We start from the raw sequence: 17,036 nt of genomic DNA, 5'->3' as shown, positions 1-17,036 counted from the left end.
AGACACTGTTGATCACAAGATGAATCAACCATCCATTCTTATCCATTCCAATTGTACGGAAGATCCATCAAAGTCGGAGCCGACAGGAAATATCTTATGTCATTATTTGTGGAAGCCATTTGGATTTATTTCAATTTTTTTAACTTTTCCAAATTTATTAAACACAAGCATGTACATTAAATCATAATCAAACTTCCCATTCAATCAATCAATCAATAAATTTAGTTTCTCAAACCCAGAGATTTGTGCATTCAAAATTACAAAATTATTAACCAAAATTACAAACTCTTTGACTGAGAAGAAAAATAACCAAAAAAGAGCTCGCACAAGAGTGAACGACACATTTAGGAAGCAGTTACAAAGTGGATTAGCTAGGTCTAAAGAAGACAGAATGAAGCATATTTAAAGTAGGTAGAAACAAGGATATTGATTGAGTGAGCCGCCACCGCAGCAGCAGCAGGATTGAAAAGCAAGTTTTGGATTTTGTACAAATTCCTTCATCTTCACTATTTCAACTTCGAAACTTATCCTTCTTCTCTAATACATTTTACGTTAAACTTACCCCTTTGGACATTGTTCGATCTTCATATTATATTATAGTCGAGAAAGAAATTTTATTAAATTCCCATTCAGTTTCTGTACAAATGGGGGGGAAATTGTAACTCACTCACCTCCACAAATTAACATTAAACCCATTTACAGAAATTAGTAGAAACTAAAAATACGAAATACGAAAAAAAAGAAGAAGAAAAAAAGAAATGGGAGGAAAAGGATTTGATTCACAGAAACTCAATTAAAGTAAAAATTCGAATCCATGGCTTCTTCTTCTTCTTCTTCCTCGAATTAGTTCTGAGATCCGGCTGATATCAGTGGCCGGACTCGGTCCACTGAATTCTCTCTCATTAATTTCGCGTACATTTGGGCTCTTAGATTTCTTCCTGATTCCACTCTTTCCATTGCTGGTTCTTCTTCATTTTCTCTATCCCACAGATCAAATGCACCGGAGTTCCGACGGAGATTTGGACTGAAGCTGGAGACTCCAGGATTTGTTTTTAATTCATCCAGGCGGAGGCTGTGCATCAATGCAACTAATCGGCTGGATGATTCGCCGCCACTGATTACAGGGCTGATTGGAGACAGAGGCGGCGAGTCCGAAGACGGCGATAACAGGATCGACGTCGGCGATGACACAGCAGGGACAGCGATTTCTCTCGCCCGTGGAGACCTGACACTTTGTTTCCCCGGAATCCGGAGTTGCTCCGACGTGTGGGCGAAGAAACAGACCCGCCGTCGACAGCCAGTTCCGTCACGGCAAGGTTGTGTCCGGTATCGGTCTGGGTGGAGCCAAATTTCGAAAGTTCCATGAGCGTACTCGCAGGCATCTCCCTTTTTACAACACCCATGGCGTAAATCCGGGCACTCGGCGCCTGAATAGTTGAACTTCCTGGGATCTCGGCGGCGAGCCTTCTCGCCGGTGTGAGCGTACGGACATTTGGTCCAATCGTGCGACCTGCCACGAGCGCACGAGCGGACTTTGAACTCATACATCCGGAACTGGTCACACGAGAAGCCGTCCACAGGCGCCGGCAAGTCAGGATCTTCCCATAAGGAGGAATCGAAATCCATGAGCGCCGCCGTTGGGGAATCGAGGGGGGACACGTGGCCGGCGGAGAAATAGGAAGAGATTGCGGCGGAGGGATCGTCGAGGGAGTCCCAGGTTGAAATGTGAGCCGTGGGATTGAGGAGCATTGATTCGGCGATCATGGTGAGTTGTGAGAGAGAAATGGAGTGGAAGGGTTTTTGAAGATGGGATGGGAAGTGCCAGTTTTTGAGACGGAAGCCGGAAGAGAGGGTGGAGGGATTTTTGGTTTTCAACCGCGGTCGGTTACTCAACTTCCTCTCTATTCTCTCCAGTTAAATATCTACCCAATCCCTGGGATATGCTTCTCTGTTCTCGTCTCCATGCTAATTTCCTGCACCTTCTTTTTTCTTTTCTCCTCCCCTACTCTCTTGGCTTCAAGTTTAAGATATAATATATATATATATATATATATATATATATATATATATATATAATTATTTGTACTTTTTCTTATTAAATTGTGAGTTTTTTGCTTTAAGAATATATAAATTATGTGTTTTCTTTTTTAAACCTCTGAGTTTCGGTCAAATTATAAGTTTTTGCCTTCAAATTTTAAATTTATATGTATTTTACTTCTAAATGTATTTTAAACAATCTCAATAAAAATGGGTTAGTTGAAAAACATTTTTTTAAAAGTTAAATAAAACATGTACTACTATTTTCTAATTTTAGGAAATTGGGTTGAGTTTTAAAATAATTGTCAATTTTTTATTTTAGAAAATGAAGGACAGGAGAAGTGTTTTTATTTTCTTGTGCAAACTACAAAACCTAAATTAAACTAAAATGGTATATTGAAATAGAAATTCTTTATATATAGAAAAATCGTAGTTGACAAAAACCCAATACGATTGAACTGATTGTGTTATTAATAAACTAAATTTCAACTCAATACAACATGCCATAAACCATCAAAATTCTGCTGTTTTGGAGTTATACTGGAAGCCAAACCTTCTCAATTTAACGATAAAAATATATATATACAAACATTGCAATAAAAAAACCAATCATAAGCGATAATCAACCAATATTCCATTTTAAAAGTGGGGATTCAATTTGATCCCTCGTCCTTACAATTTTTGTATTTAAAAAATCTTCAATAAATTAAACACGTAGTTGAATAATTTTATCTAAAAGATTAAATAAAGGTAATATACAACTTACTAAATATAGTAAATCAAACAAAACCAGACAAATATGCAACTCTTGATCACGAGGATAAAAAGTTTGATTTTTCATTTTATATATTAACCAAATAAAAAAATTCCATATTACAAACCATTGAAGCATAAATTTCTATTGTCAAATCATTTTTGAATTTGAGTACTTTTCACAGAATAATATATGACTTGTTTTATCGAGTCATATTTGAATTAAAAGTATGTCCAACATCAAAAATGCATACTTACCATTTGTCAATTCAAACACACAGTAAAAATTCATGTCACGATCTCAAATATCACTAGAGTCAGTTTCTCTCTTCTTCTTCTTCTTTTTTTTTTCTCTCAATACAATAGTACGTAGAAGTAGGTGGTTCAAGGTACAATTTTTTTTTTTTGTCATTAATTCGTATTTATATCAATTGAATTAATAATGACAGGATAAAAAATTCTAAACATTTTATCTCTAAAATAAAAGATTGTATTGATTACAATTGAACTAAACTCGCATCGGCGTGGACACGTGGTCGTTAAATCAACAAAACTTAGGCAAGTTGGGCATTATTATTTTATGAGAGTGGATTTCATAGGACAAAAGGTTGTGTAGGACGTGGACAAATACAAAGAAGGTCACATGGTGGAGGGACACATGGAGAGTCCTATGGGGAATAATTTAGTTTTTAAATGGATTTAGAGTTTCCATAAAAAGTAAAGGAAAAAAAAAAGAGGGTTGCTTCTCTCATCCACGTGGCCGGACTAGGTGAACTGAACATAGATATTTGTCCACGTGGAAGATGATAACTTGGCGGTGATGGTTTCGGTCCCACATGATTCTTGGCGCCTCAAATCAACAACTATCCACGTGGCACACTTGATCTTTCTCCAGCTTTATTAATCCTCGAGATTCTCATGATCATGACCATTGACCATACCCCTTTTCATTTTTATTTTTTAAAAAATACAATTTGATATTAGAAAGATTTTTTTTTTCTCAAAAAAAGGAAATAACAATTTGGAGGTTCGATCTTTATCCGGAAGGACAGACTTGCGTGTAAATGCCCAGAGGATTATCCACAAGGGGATTCCACGTGGCTGATTTTGAGTGGATATTTGGCCACGAAAGATTATATATATATAAAAGTAAATAATATTAATTGATTTTTCTTTTCTTATTTGTTTTTCTATTTTTTGGTTAGTTGATAAGTTCAAAGTAACTTTCAAGTTGAAAAATTATGTCTTATTCTTTGTGTTTAAAGTGTAGGAATGCTTTATTTAGAAGACTTATTTTGGCAGTCAAATTTATTTTACCTAATCTTTTAATATTCTTTCAAGTCTATTTGGTGACATATATATATATATATATATATATATATATATATATATATATATATATATATATATATTCATTTATTAAATAGTTTGAAAGTTATCCATTCAAGTAGTGGTTTGTAATTAAAGTGTCCATATCACACCATTTTAAAGTTGAGGATTTTATCTCTTATTTTATTATGGTTTGGTTAAAAGTAAAAAGTGAAAGAAGGAAGGGAAATATACCATCACTAGGATCAATTTTCATGAATATAGACTATAGTTTTCATCTTCAATTAATTTAGCTTCAATTTGTTAACCATTTAGTTTTTTTTTTAATTTTTTTAATAATTAAATCTATTTACGTTTATTCCATATTTACAAAGATTTACCTTTGTTAATTATTCACATTTATTTCACCTTTTAAATTTATACCTTTTTTCCCCCTCTTTTTCAACACTTTAATTTATAGTTTGATTTTAAAATTAACAATATTTAAAAAATGCAAGTGGAAACTAAATGATAAAATATAATAGAATTAATAGATGAATTAAAAAAAAAAAAAAAGTGGTAATCATATGTAACCCAAATGTTTTTTTCTCCTTAATTATTTGTAATTGTTTTGAATGCGACAATGATTAAAGATGAAAGGGACATCATACTAGTGGTTGGATTTTTGACATGGACATCCCATTGTTTTCATTTTTATCCTTTACATTGATCACCTCACTATTCAGAAATAATTTTTCTCCAGGAAAAAAAACTTTAAGACAAACAAAGCTTCAAAGAAAAAAAATACAAAAACAAAATAGATAACAATACCACCAACCTTGGAGTTAGGTGGACTAAAAATACCAATATTTAGATCAATATAACATATGTTGTAAGTTTCATCTAATGACTAATAGGTCTTAGCCATTGAGTAATGCTTATATTAACATTTAATCGATAATATCAAACAATTGGTGTAAAAAAGTAATTATCCACATATTCATAGAAATGACAGCTTAATCTTTCTCAAAATTAATAAAGTGATACCTAAATCAAGATGATTAAGTTACCTTCGTGGGCCGAATCTTACGATTTCCAGTCCAGTTTCCTCAGATATGAACTACAAGAAAGTTCAGTAGCCCAACGGCCCAAACCAATATAACTATATTTTATAGGCCCATTATCAATTTTGTATCTAAATATTTGATAGTTTTAGAACTTTTTATCTGTTAGTCCTAAAGTTTGAACATTTAAATTTATATAATTGTATAAATTTTATCGATTATAAAAGGGTAATTAGTATAATTGCAATAACTATCCAACTTTAATAGTGATTTTTACGATTTGTTCATAGCCAAGTAATACTAATAGTAGATCAATATGTTTAAAAAGATATGGAATTAAGATAAGTTAGAATTGGTAATAAATGTAATTCAAAACTTTAATCTCTATCTCTTCTACTGTGGATTTGAAGTTATCTTCTTCATTGCAAAACTTATCCTATAATGTCTAGTCCTTTAGTCAATTTGTGTTAAGATTAAATATCTACTAATTTCTTTTTCTTTTCTGAATCAATAGCTGTTAATAGAGTTTAGTCCTCTTAACTTAACAAAACCTTTGTAAATAAAATTTGTAAGCTAGCGATCTAAATTCACGCGAGCTTATCTTTTAAATAATTTGATATGACTTTTTATCTTAGAAATGAGAGAGTGATAAATTTAATTTCTCGTCTTATAGTTATATTTCATGTCTATCGTTGATATATTATGAAAAATTGTTATAATTGTAAATATGCAGATGAAAGAAAAGAAAATACAATATGGAATTTCTCTACGGTTCTTACTGCCATGCTTACTGCTCTCTCTCTACACAAACAGAGAAACTCAAACTCCGCTGTCTGCGGAGGTGGAAATTGAGATAATCGAGTAGTAGTGTTCCAATAGGGCATTAACGATGTCGTCCTTAACTAAAAAAATTTACGACGTCTAGTCAATTTTACATCTTCTTTAATATTGAATTATAAACTACTAAACATAAATTCTAAATTTATTGTATTAAAGTGTATGTAAAAACTATGTATTTAAGTTAAGCGGTCGATTTGACGAAATGCAAAGCTTATACTTGTTTCACATAATTTTAATTTGCAACTTCAGAACATGATTCGTTTGTTTTATTCTGGCATCGAAAGATTTAGTATAGACAACCTTTCTCAATTTTATGCTAATTATATAATATATACATATAATGGAATAATGTCAATATGTAATAGAAGTTAGCTTTTAATGGTAATAATGTCTTTTAGCCTTCTCGAGACCTATGCTTAAACCCCACTCTTTAAATTTTTTTCAAATTATTTTTATTAAACTACAAAACTTCGTTGATAAAATTTTTAGATTCGCCACTACATTTGAGTATATATGTTGTTTTTGAAATTCATATTAATTTATATTTGAGTGAGTTTAGTGGAGTTTTATTTGTCTTGTATTCTAATTTCAAAATTATAGTTCAGTTAGTTTGAAAAATCAAACATAACTCAACTAATATATGCGTATGTTAATAATTACGATGTGTGGTTTGAATCCGCCCAAAAAGATATCTAATATGTTTTTAACTAATAAGCCATATATATGTTAAAACAACTAAATGTAGGTTTAAGTGTAACTTTTAAAATAAATTAAAATCATTTTTGCTTTTCTTTTTTTAAAAATAACTCTTGGGTATGATTTTGATAATTTAAAACCGATTTTTTACTAATAATAATTTTATTTGTTTAATTACATTTTTAAATGTTTAATTCAAAAAATAAGTTATTTTGAAAAAAGAAAATAAACGGTTTGAAAGTCACTTAAAATAGGATTTTAAGTGTATTTTAAACAAATTTTCACAAAAATGAGTTTCTTGAAAAATATATTTTCTTAAGTCAATCCAAACGAACCCTAAGTTAACTATCAAAATATTCTTTTTCCCACCGGTTAGGTTAATCTCTTCCGATCATTCAAAAAAATCTTAAAAACCATAGCTATCAATTAAACACAGGATATGAGAACACATTATCATATTCATAACCAACCAGTGAAAAGATTTCTTGGAAAATTTTTGAAATAATAAAGAAAAAACTCCTCAAACTAGGTATTATTCTATTACTATTTAGACTCAAAAGACAAATAATAATCATTAGCTATAAACAACAGGAGACTTAGTACCCCAATACCCTGAGAATTTATAAAAAGAGACAAAGTAATTAACATGAGAAAACAAATCAAATCCAGACAGTGTATGCCAAGTGGGGATGGTACGATGTGTTTGGTTCCAATTCAAAGTGATTAAACCTTCCATCTTCCTCTTTGTTCAATACAAGTAAATACACAAGAAAACAGCAAGGCTAGCCAATGTGAAGTAGAGTTGGACAGAAAATGATTTATATGTATGTTTACTTATTACATGATGTGATTCCCTAGTGTCACATCTCTTAATATTTTCCCGAACAATGTTTCTTAGAATAGATATCAAATCTAACATGATCAAATATTTATCACTCCAATTGCCATTGGGAGAGCTACGAGTCTACATCAATTTAATAAATTTAATAAGTCAATTAAACTAATTGCTTATAGATAACTAAATACTAATTAATTACAAATACAAATAGAAACTTTGACAAAAAAGAAAGAAGAAATAACTTTTTTTTTTTTTAAAAAAAGAATTAAATTCAGATATCATTTATTTGATTCAATCTTTAAATTATTTAAATGAAAATAAAAATGGGTTGAAAAGGATGCACTAACCTGATTGAAAAGGAATGGAACATAAATATAGAAAGGGACAGAGGATTCTAAATCTCACCAAATAAAGCAAAAAAAATTGATTTTTTTTTTTTAAAAAAAGGAGTTGAGAAATTAAATACAAAATGGAGGGAGAAGAAAGGTGGAGATATGTGTTACATGATATTGTAATAATATTGTCAAATGTCTAACATTATAATAACAAATTAAATTAAAGTTTAGGAATAATGTGCTTATAATTAATTAGGGTTTGCCAAAAATATCAAAAACAGTGATACAATATATATATATATATATTTGTTTTCCATTTTCACCCTCGAATTTTATCTTTATTTAGCAAGTTGGTTGGGTTTGGTCTTTGGGTTTGACATGACACCAACAAATTCATGTTCATCCAATGCATATCAATGCCCATAAAAAGCTGCATCATGATTTGATTGCATCTCAGACACACTCACCACCAATAATTTCGCAAGCACTATTCTCTAATTTGTGTTCTCTCGAACTATACACATACATATAATTAATACTCATATACACATACATATATATGTAATTTATGTAACGCAATGTCTTTTATACACATACATATCCATATAGTTTTGCATGTTAATTTAAATGTAGCTTTCAGACTGTTTAATTTAATTCTCCATCATCACAAATGGTAAATTACTTCAACTAAGAAAATTAAGTTTCCAAAAGGTATTAAGTATATTGTTAATTATTATGTGGCTTTTAAACATGATGAATTGGAAGAATAGTTAAATTATTTGTATGATTGAGTAAATATAGATTTAGTTGTTAATTTTATATTTATTTAACTTTTAAGTCATTTTAATCTATCTTAAATAAAAGATTGACTTATAAACTAATTACATTTTATATTTTTAAAATTTGGTTAAATATGCATATAAAGTAGATAAAAAAAAAAACAAGAAACTTATATTTATAGACTTATTTTTCAAAAACACTAAAAAGAGATTAAGATTAAGATATATCTATGGATAAAATTGTCATTTTAATTTAGAAAATGAACTTTTCTTATAATTTGGTCATATTATATTTGAAGGGTATTAAAATGTTTCAACTTCGATTGAACAATAGAAATCAATTTATCTTGAGATATGTAAACATATATGCCATTGGAGCACAAATTTCATAAACTTTAAATTAATTATATAGAATCTATTAATCAAAATTTTACCATATTTAAGTCGATATCATGCACTTTAAGAAAAATCAATATGACCTAATTACTTGTTAACGATACTCCATCTATAAAAAAACTATTCGTTATTAATAAAGTACATCTAGATCATCTTTTTGTTTATGGAGCTAATTTCAAAATTTAAGGAAATTTTGAATGCTAAAACTTAAGTCTTGAAAATTTTAGGATTGATTAATATGATTATTATTAACCAAATTAAATGTATAAAAAAGAAGAAGAAGAAATTTGTCAATAAATTAAAGTGGAAAGGATTCTAACAAAAGTTGTAGAATTTGATTGGAGGAAGATGGAGAAGTTTGGGGAAGAAGGATATGGAATACTTGAAAAAGAGTTATGTGATTAGACAAATCAATAGAGTGAATAATTGATCTCCAAAATTTTATTATATATTCTTGATATTGCTTTGCACTACACCAACTCTCTATTAATTAAATTATACAATAAATCCAATTTAATTTCCTAGTAAAAAATCAAGTTCAGATATTTAATTTGTTTCCTCTTTTTTTGCTGCCTCTCTTTCATTTTCAATATTTAGGTGTGAGATTCGTCAAAATGGATCATTTGTTGCAGTATTATGAAACCAATACACATATCCATAGAACTATAAACTATTTAGTGTACGTTTAACATCTATCGATTACAGATTCTAGTAGTCTATTAATGTCTATCAACCCCTATTAGTAATAACTTATATATATATTTATGTTTTTTAAAAAACAATCCAAGAACTAAAGTAGAATACAAAAATCATAATTGTTATTATCTTTAGAGTTTAGCAACATACATAGGAAAGAAGAGATTCAAATCTCATGTATACCTAATAATTGATCGTAATACTTCATGTCAATTTGAAAGAAGTAAAAAAACCCGTGCATAATTAGAAAGAGCTAGAAGAAAAGTTAGTGATCAATTTGGGTAATATACTTCACTGCATTCGTAGATGCACATATATATCTTATGCATCATTTATCACATAAAAAATCGACTATAATTGCACAATTTGGTGTAATACACAAAGATAGATTCAGTTATAAATGCATTTAAGTTTTTCTTTTTTAATAGTACAAAAGTTGCATGACCGAAAGATGGAAACTTCGACTTTTAGAAAGAAATATCATATCAACTACCATTTAGTTTGGTATTTCTATCTTTAATTGGTCGAGAGTCGAGGGATTAACGAGTGCGTAGTTTTTGGTATTTGGAGAGGGAGAGAGGGAGTGTTTTGTCTTTCTTATGTTTGGTGTGTACCATTATTATTATTAGGTGCAGCCTTGGTTTGTACAAATTCAGCCTTTTCCTTTCCTGAGTTTGGACTAGTCTGTCCCTTTACCCCTTTTCTTTTCACTGTTTCCTCTTCAAATTTTTGTACCCTTTTCTTTTCACCAATACCCAAATTGAGAGATAGACAACTTTGGAAGGAATATAACTAAAAGATAAAAAGATAATGAATATAAACTCCATATATTATATAACACCCAAATCTTATCCATTCAATTTGCCTAAAGAACCCAACTTTAGGTATATGGGGATTTCCTTTAACGTTATATTTTCAATTATATAAGTATAATCTTTTTCCCTCTAAATCAAACTTTTGTTAATCTTCACCCATAGTACTTTACTATAAATATATCTATGTATATATATATATATATTTGGTTCTACCTACAACGTATGGATTATTATTAATTTATAGTACGAAGTTAATTTTTGTAGTACTAATATAGGTGGAGGCCCCCATCAAATGTATTGAAATTTGATCTTTGCAATCGTACCCTTCAGGTAGAGTGTTCCACGAGTAGGGCCCCCTAATTTTATAGGATTTGTAATTTTAATTTGGCCCTCGTGGTGGTTTTGCACCATACCCCAACATCTATGTACCCCTAGGGACCTATACACTTGTCTTTGCTTTTAATCTGTTTTCCCTTCCTTCATCATTATTCATTATTGTATTCCAACCTTTTATATATTTTCATAATTTTCACTCCCAAACAAACTCCACGTTTATCACCACAAATATAAATCAACTACTCTTAATTTGGGATTCAAACTACATAGATAATTTACTTACTGATGTAATATTTAATGTATATGTGTGTAATTACATACCATAATTAAAATATATAGTTTGAATTTGTTTTCGATTTAGTTTAAGTTAGTGAGATAATCTTTTACTTTTGAAATTTTAATTTTGTTTGTTAATGTCCATTAATTAATATAAAATTTTAAAAGAAGTATGATAAATTAAGTTAGATTATTCTTTTTTATTACTATTGAAATAAATTAAAAAAATTATACTTAAGATAAAAGATTAGAAAACGTAACAAATTTCAACACGACCCAAGAGTTAGAAGTAAAATGGTAAGATTTCCATTAAATTTACGAAAATTTAGTTTCTTCTTTTATAAAATAATATTAATAAACAAAAGAATTGCATGCATCCACATACTCATCCATCCATATACAAATATGCCCAAAATCAACATGTCTAAATCTTTCAACATCTTAACACTTATTACATTATTTATTGTTAATTAAATATTTCAAGTATTTAATTATTGAACAAAGAAAAAAAAAATTAAAAGAACCCACCAAATTGGTCGGAGAAATGGCCGCCGCCGTGTCCGCCGTTGTGGGCGTGGTTGTCTCCCAGAAGAAAGCTATATAGATACCCTTTTTTGTTCCACTTTAATGGCGCACCCTCAACTCAACTCTCTATACCCAAAACACACCTTACTAAAAATTTCCTAAATCAGTTCATTATTTGTTGTGTACCCTTATTGATCAATTTTTTAATTTCATTTTTTAAAATTAAAAAAAAAAAAAAAAAGAAGAAGAAAACCCAGCTCATAAACACAACCTTTTTGGCCCTGTCCTATGGAAGTTGACTGCTAGCTTTTCTCCATAACTTCACTGTTTAATTATATTCTCCCACTTTAGGGTTTTCTAATCATTCCTTTTCCTTTTTTATTTTTTGGGTACTGGGTTCTTTTTTTTTTTTTTTTTTTTTTTTTTTTTTTAAAAATAGAATAAAGAAATTATATATAATTATTATATGTTTTTTTTTATTTGATTTTATAATGGAAGATGATGAGTACAAGGTTCATGGTGATAGGTGTAGGGGAAATTTCTTGTACAATTCAGTACCTGTTTTAGCCACTAATTGTTCATCTCCTGTGGGCAATTTCGTAATTAGATCATCATATTCATCGGCCTCTTCTTCAAATGGGAATAATCATAATCATCATCATCATCACATGATCATGGCCGCCGGTCACTCCAATAATTATTTTCCACCCTCCGATCAACTACAACTTCCTGTCAAAGTGGAGCCTCCCACTACCACTGCTACTGCTTCTTCTTCACAATCTCATCATATTCAACTTCATGATTTTCATTACCATTTAATGACTGAGTTCCAAAATAATCATATTAATATTAATATTAATAATCATAATTCTGATTCAATCAAAGCCAAAATTCTTTCTCACTCTCTTTTCTCCAACATCCTCCAAGCTTTCTTGGATTGCCAAAATGTAATTTCCCTCCCTCCCTCCCTTTTTTCTTTATTCACTAAATGTTTATAATTAATTTCCCTTGGTTATTGTTGTTATTTAATTATTTATTTTTATTTTATAGGTCGGAGCTCCGCCGGAGGTGGCTGCAAAACTTACTTCGGTACGGGAGGAATTCGAGCGGCAGCGGTCTTCAATGGCGACCGCTGAGGGTTCATCAGTTGACCCTGAACTTGATCAATTCATGGTAAATTTAATTAGAGTAAATCTAACACTCAACATGGTTTGTTAATCATTTTGAAAATTAAGATTATTATAAATAATATTTGTTTTAGGAAGCTTATTATGGGATGTTGGTGAAGTATAGAGAGGAGTTAAGAAGGCCAATTCAAGAAGCTGTAGATTTTATGCACAGAATTGAATCTCAGCTTAATACTCTCTGCAATGGCTCCTTTCAAATCTTACCATCGGGTATTTTTCTTCTTCTTCTTCTTCTTCTTTTTTAATATAAATGTTTTTTTTTTTTTTTTAATTTTTCTTTACAAGTACTCATTTTTTATCTTGTTCGTTGGAATGATTTTGTTTTATTTTGGGGGGTTAAATTCGTTGTGGAAAGCACTTTTCCCCTTATGAATTATGATTGAAGGAAAGAAAGAGCCATTGCCAAAGGATAAAAAAAAAAAGGAACAAAAAAAGGAAAAGAAAACCCTAATTTCATCATGATTTCAACCTTTTGTACTGTTTTATTTTTATTTTTTGGGTTTTGCTGCTTTTTTTCTTTTCTTCCACTTTATTATTTCTTAACACACCAGAATGAATTGTTTTAATGGTCTGAAAATTGGTTTTGTTAATTAAGATTCAAATCTAGTGCTGGCTAATTCTCTTAATTAGGGATAAAATAATGTATTATTGTTTCGATTGTTTAGGAGCGTCTGGTTTTAATTTCTTTAGATGTGTTTAGATAATGTCTAATCATACTCTTAATTGGGGATATAATGTAAATCTAAAAAGGTTTAAAACAAATCGGCAAAATAATTTAGTGACTTCACATCACAATGAATTAGGGGCTTGGCAGTCTGTACTATGGAACTTGATGTCTTTTACTTTTCGTCTTAGTACCATTCTCATTTTGATTATCCTTAAGTTATTTTTTAACAGAAAGATCATACCAATAACAACTTAAATTTTTTGTTACTTTGTGAAAAAAAATATATTCTTAGTCTAGTTGTTAGGTCAGGTGCAATCAAATATATGAACTAGGTTACAAATTCTTAGTACCTCTTTTGAAAAAAAGTAAATATAGTAAAACAAGGAAACTAATATGAAAAAAAAGGGGTTAAAAAGTAGTTTTTTTAGAAAAAAAAAAAGTTAAAAATGAAAAACCAAACTTGAGATTTGGTTTTACTTTTGAGAATGGACTCTATGATTCCTTTGAAAGTAGAAGAAGACATGATTTTCTTTTTCCTTCTTGGCGATCAATATAAATTGTACAGGTAGAAAAAGAAAGTTTAATGGGAAAGATGATCTGGTAGTGAAACTTGAACTAATTGATCCAAATGTTAAATATTTTATTATGTCATGAAAATTGTTATAAACGATTCAAAATATTTACTAAATATTTTAAATTTTGGATTTTTATCAATAATCGATATAGATAGATAGAAACTCCTACACTATACTATTATTGTTGCGTCTATATTGATAGAATTTAAAATTCTACTATATTTTAGTTCATTTTATATATTTGAAAATGTCTACGTACTTGTTAATTTGAGAAAAATACCAATTCATTTTAGAACTTTTTTTTCATTATCGAAAACTATTAAATAACCATGAAAAATAAATAAAAATCAAGTTTGAAATTGTTCTTAAGTAGAATCCCTTTGTTTTTAAAGGAAGCTTAATATCTCGGAGGGATTAGAGTTGCACCAAAATATCTCAACTAGGTTAATATTTCTTAAAAAAACTTAGTTTTAAAACTTTAGCGAGAGATTTTCCCCTTTTTTTCTTTTTGATTTTATAATTCAAACTTCTTTTGATTTCATTTGAATTAAGTAGAGAGAAAACGTTTTGCTTATTTAAACGATTACCAAACATTTTAATTTTTCTTAAAGAATAATTTGTTGTCAAATTAAACACTTGCAAAATTAAACCCTAAACACACTTCCGGCCATATCTATATGTATACTTTGTTTATTGTTCTTTTTCTTTTTTTTGTTCACAAGCATGGACCAAAATTAAGAAGCTGTTATTGAATTAATTGTTTTCATTCAGCTAATCATGTTTTTTGTATTTGTTAATTATCATATATTTCCATTTGAAGTTTGAGTAAAATAAAAATTCTAAATACATCAAAAAGCTTACTTACTGAATACAAAATTGAGAGTGAAGACCAAATGTGGTTTTTTTTAATTATCTTTTGTTGAAGAGAAATTGAAAAGACATGCAAACTTGAATTTTCAAAAATGGAAAAGTGAAAACAACATTATTGTTGCTAAGAAAAATGTAGAGGTGTTAGTTAAATTTATTAAATACAAAATGAGGTTCACATTGTAAGAAGAGTCATATTTGAGAATTATACGGCTGAAAATGGAACAGGAAGAGAAGGGAAGAGCGAAGGAATGGGATCGTCAACGGAGGAGGAAGCTGAGAAATTAGGCGGAGAAGAGGAAAGAGAGATAGAAGAAGATCAAATCGACCCACGAGCAGAAGAAAGAGAGCTTAAGAATCACTTACTTAAAAAATACAGTGGTTATCTTAGCAGTTTAAAGCAAGAACTTTCCAAGAAAAAGAAGAAAGGAAAACTCCCTAAAGACGCAAGACAACAACTCCTCCGTTGGTGGGAATTGCATAACAAATGGCCATACCCATCGGTAAACTATATATTATATACTCTTTTCTTTCTTAATTAATATTATTACACGCACACAAGATGTTTGTGAAAATGCCTCAACGAAAGAAGAAGAAACACTGTTAACACTTGTAACCGCGGCTATGCAGGAAGCAGAAAAGTTGGCGCTGGCGGAATCAACTGGGCTTGACCAGAAACAGATAAATAATTGGTTTATAAACCAAAGGAAAAGGCACTGGAAGCCTTCTGAGGATGTGCAGTTTATGGGTATGGAGGGGTTTTACCATCCCAATGCTGCTGCTTTTTACTTTGATCATGGCCATTTCATGGCTGATTCTCATTATCGTTTGGGTCCATGAGGGTGGGAATTAAACTACAATATCATTCTATCTGCTTTCTAATTAAAAACATATATATCCCTTCTATTTGTTTAGTCCCTAAATTAAATTCCTCTAGTGCTTAAAAATGGAACCAATTGCAAAAAAACCAAAAACAAAAGATGAGTGATATATAGTTAGTTCATGTGGTAGGGTATTTGTAATTTTTATTGTGTGTTTAAAAGTGTCATAATCTCCTGCCCTTTCATTTGATGAATGTTCCTAAATGCAAATTTCAGTAATAATAATATCCACGCTTTTAGTCTAATTCATCATCTTGTTATGTGTGAAGGAATTTCGTTTTCGTTATAGTTCTAATTACACTTTTGATTGAATGTTTTTCTTAACTTTTTTTTTTTTTCTTCTCTCTCAGTTCATTTCATATTTTGAGAACTTTTTAAATATAGAATAAATTGCCTAAATTATTTACAAGTTATTTCAAAATTTTCTACATGTCTCTTTATAGAAATCTACCAATATATATTTTTTTAATTTCTGTAAATAATTTTACATTTATATAGGTTAAAAATTCTCCTTTTTTCTTCTTTAAATCAAACATATTCGAGAAATTTAATTATGTTCACTTTTGAATAAAATTATGTGTGTGTGTATATATATGATAGGTTAAGGAACTTATAGTATTAATGTTTAAAAACGTATAGATCTCAGAATGTACAAATTGAAAACCTTTAATAGAATTTAACCCTAATTGATCACCAGTGCAATACTTTTTGTTAAATTAGAATTGAACTTATTTACTATTATTTTTATTAAGCAAGAGGAGGACAAACAAAATTAAGGATCATGATAACTAGAAAGGGGAGAATAAACCACATCTATGATGAATGATTGTCAAACCAAATTACATATAATTGATGAAATAATGAAAGTTAAGTTGAAATCTGAAGTTATAAACAAAAAAGGTGCACTGAAAGCTATAAACTATGAAACAATAATCTACCTTGAGCTTATCAATGCAATTAATAATGTGGGTTGTGATCTATGGATCTGATAGCTCTGTTGCTTTGGTTGAGGAGATTGCCTCTTTATCTCTGGTTACGTATATTGGCCTGTATCTGCGGAAAGCGAATGGGGCAGTGCACCGCCATGCTTGCTTGTATGGTGGTGAAGTTTGAATACACTTTGGGGTTAGTTTTGTTAATCTCTCTTCTTCCTAGATTCCTTTTG

The 17,036-nt window shown here is 29.7% G+C and overlaps 2 protein-coding genes across 2 annotated transcripts; one reads left to right on the top strand and one right to left on the bottom strand.

The window, feature by feature from the left end:
• Positions 1 to 589: 589 nt before the first annotated feature.
• LOC103487803 (zinc finger CCCH domain-containing protein 20) lies at positions 590 to 2,013 on the bottom strand. The gene has a single exon (XM_008446283.3). The coding sequence runs from the start codon at positions 1,762 to 1,764 to the stop codon at positions 844 to 846; it is 921 nt and encodes a 306-aa protein (XP_008444505.2). The 5' UTR covers positions 1,765 to 2,013; the 3' UTR covers positions 590 to 843.
• A 10,046-nt stretch (positions 2,014 to 12,059) lies between these two features.
• On the top strand, positions 12,060 to 16,116 carry LOC103504344 (homeotic protein knotted-1-like). Its single transcript, XM_051082436.1, has 5 exons — positions 12,060 to 12,641; positions 12,745 to 12,867; positions 12,956 to 13,091; positions 15,219 to 15,493; positions 15,621 to 16,116. Exons 1-5 carry the CDS (start codon positions 12,186 to 12,188, stop codon positions 15,828 to 15,830), a joined length of 1,200 nt encoding a protein of 399 aa, XP_050938393.1. The 5' UTR covers positions 12,060 to 12,185; the 3' UTR covers positions 15,831 to 16,116.
• The last annotated feature ends 920 nt before the right edge of the window (positions 16,117 to 17,036 follow it).

The sequence above is a fragment of the Cucumis melo genome, chromosome 3 (assembly GCF_025177605.1).
Source record: "Cucumis melo cultivar AY chromosome 3, USDA_Cmelo_AY_1.0, whole genome shotgun sequence".
Classification (NCBI taxonomy): Eukaryota; Viridiplantae; Streptophyta; class Magnoliopsida; order Cucurbitales; family Cucurbitaceae; genus Cucumis; species Cucumis melo.
Note: the sequence above shows the minus strand (reverse complement) of the source record. Positions and strands in the feature narration are given on the sequence as shown.

What these genes read in the sequence shown, in the direction of transcription:
- LOC103504344 (XM_051082436.1), top strand. Translation starts at nt 12,186, where the DNA reads ATGGAAGATGATGAGTACAAGGTTCATGGTGATAGGTGTAGGGGAAAT. An exon ending in CTTTCTTGGATTGCCAAAAT is followed by an intron (nt 12,642 to 12,744) that starts GTAATTTCCCTC and finishes TTTATTTTATAG; the next exon opens with GTCGGAGCTCCGCCGGAGGT. An exon ending in CTTTCAAATCTTACCATCGG is followed by an intron (nt 13,092 to 15,218) that starts GTATTTTTCTTC and finishes AAAATGGAACAG; the next exon opens with GAAGAGAAGGGAAGAGCGAA.
- LOC103487803 (XM_008446283.3), bottom strand. Translation starts at nt 1,764, where the DNA reads ATGATCGCCGAATCAATGCTCCTCAATCCCACGGCTCACATTTCAACC.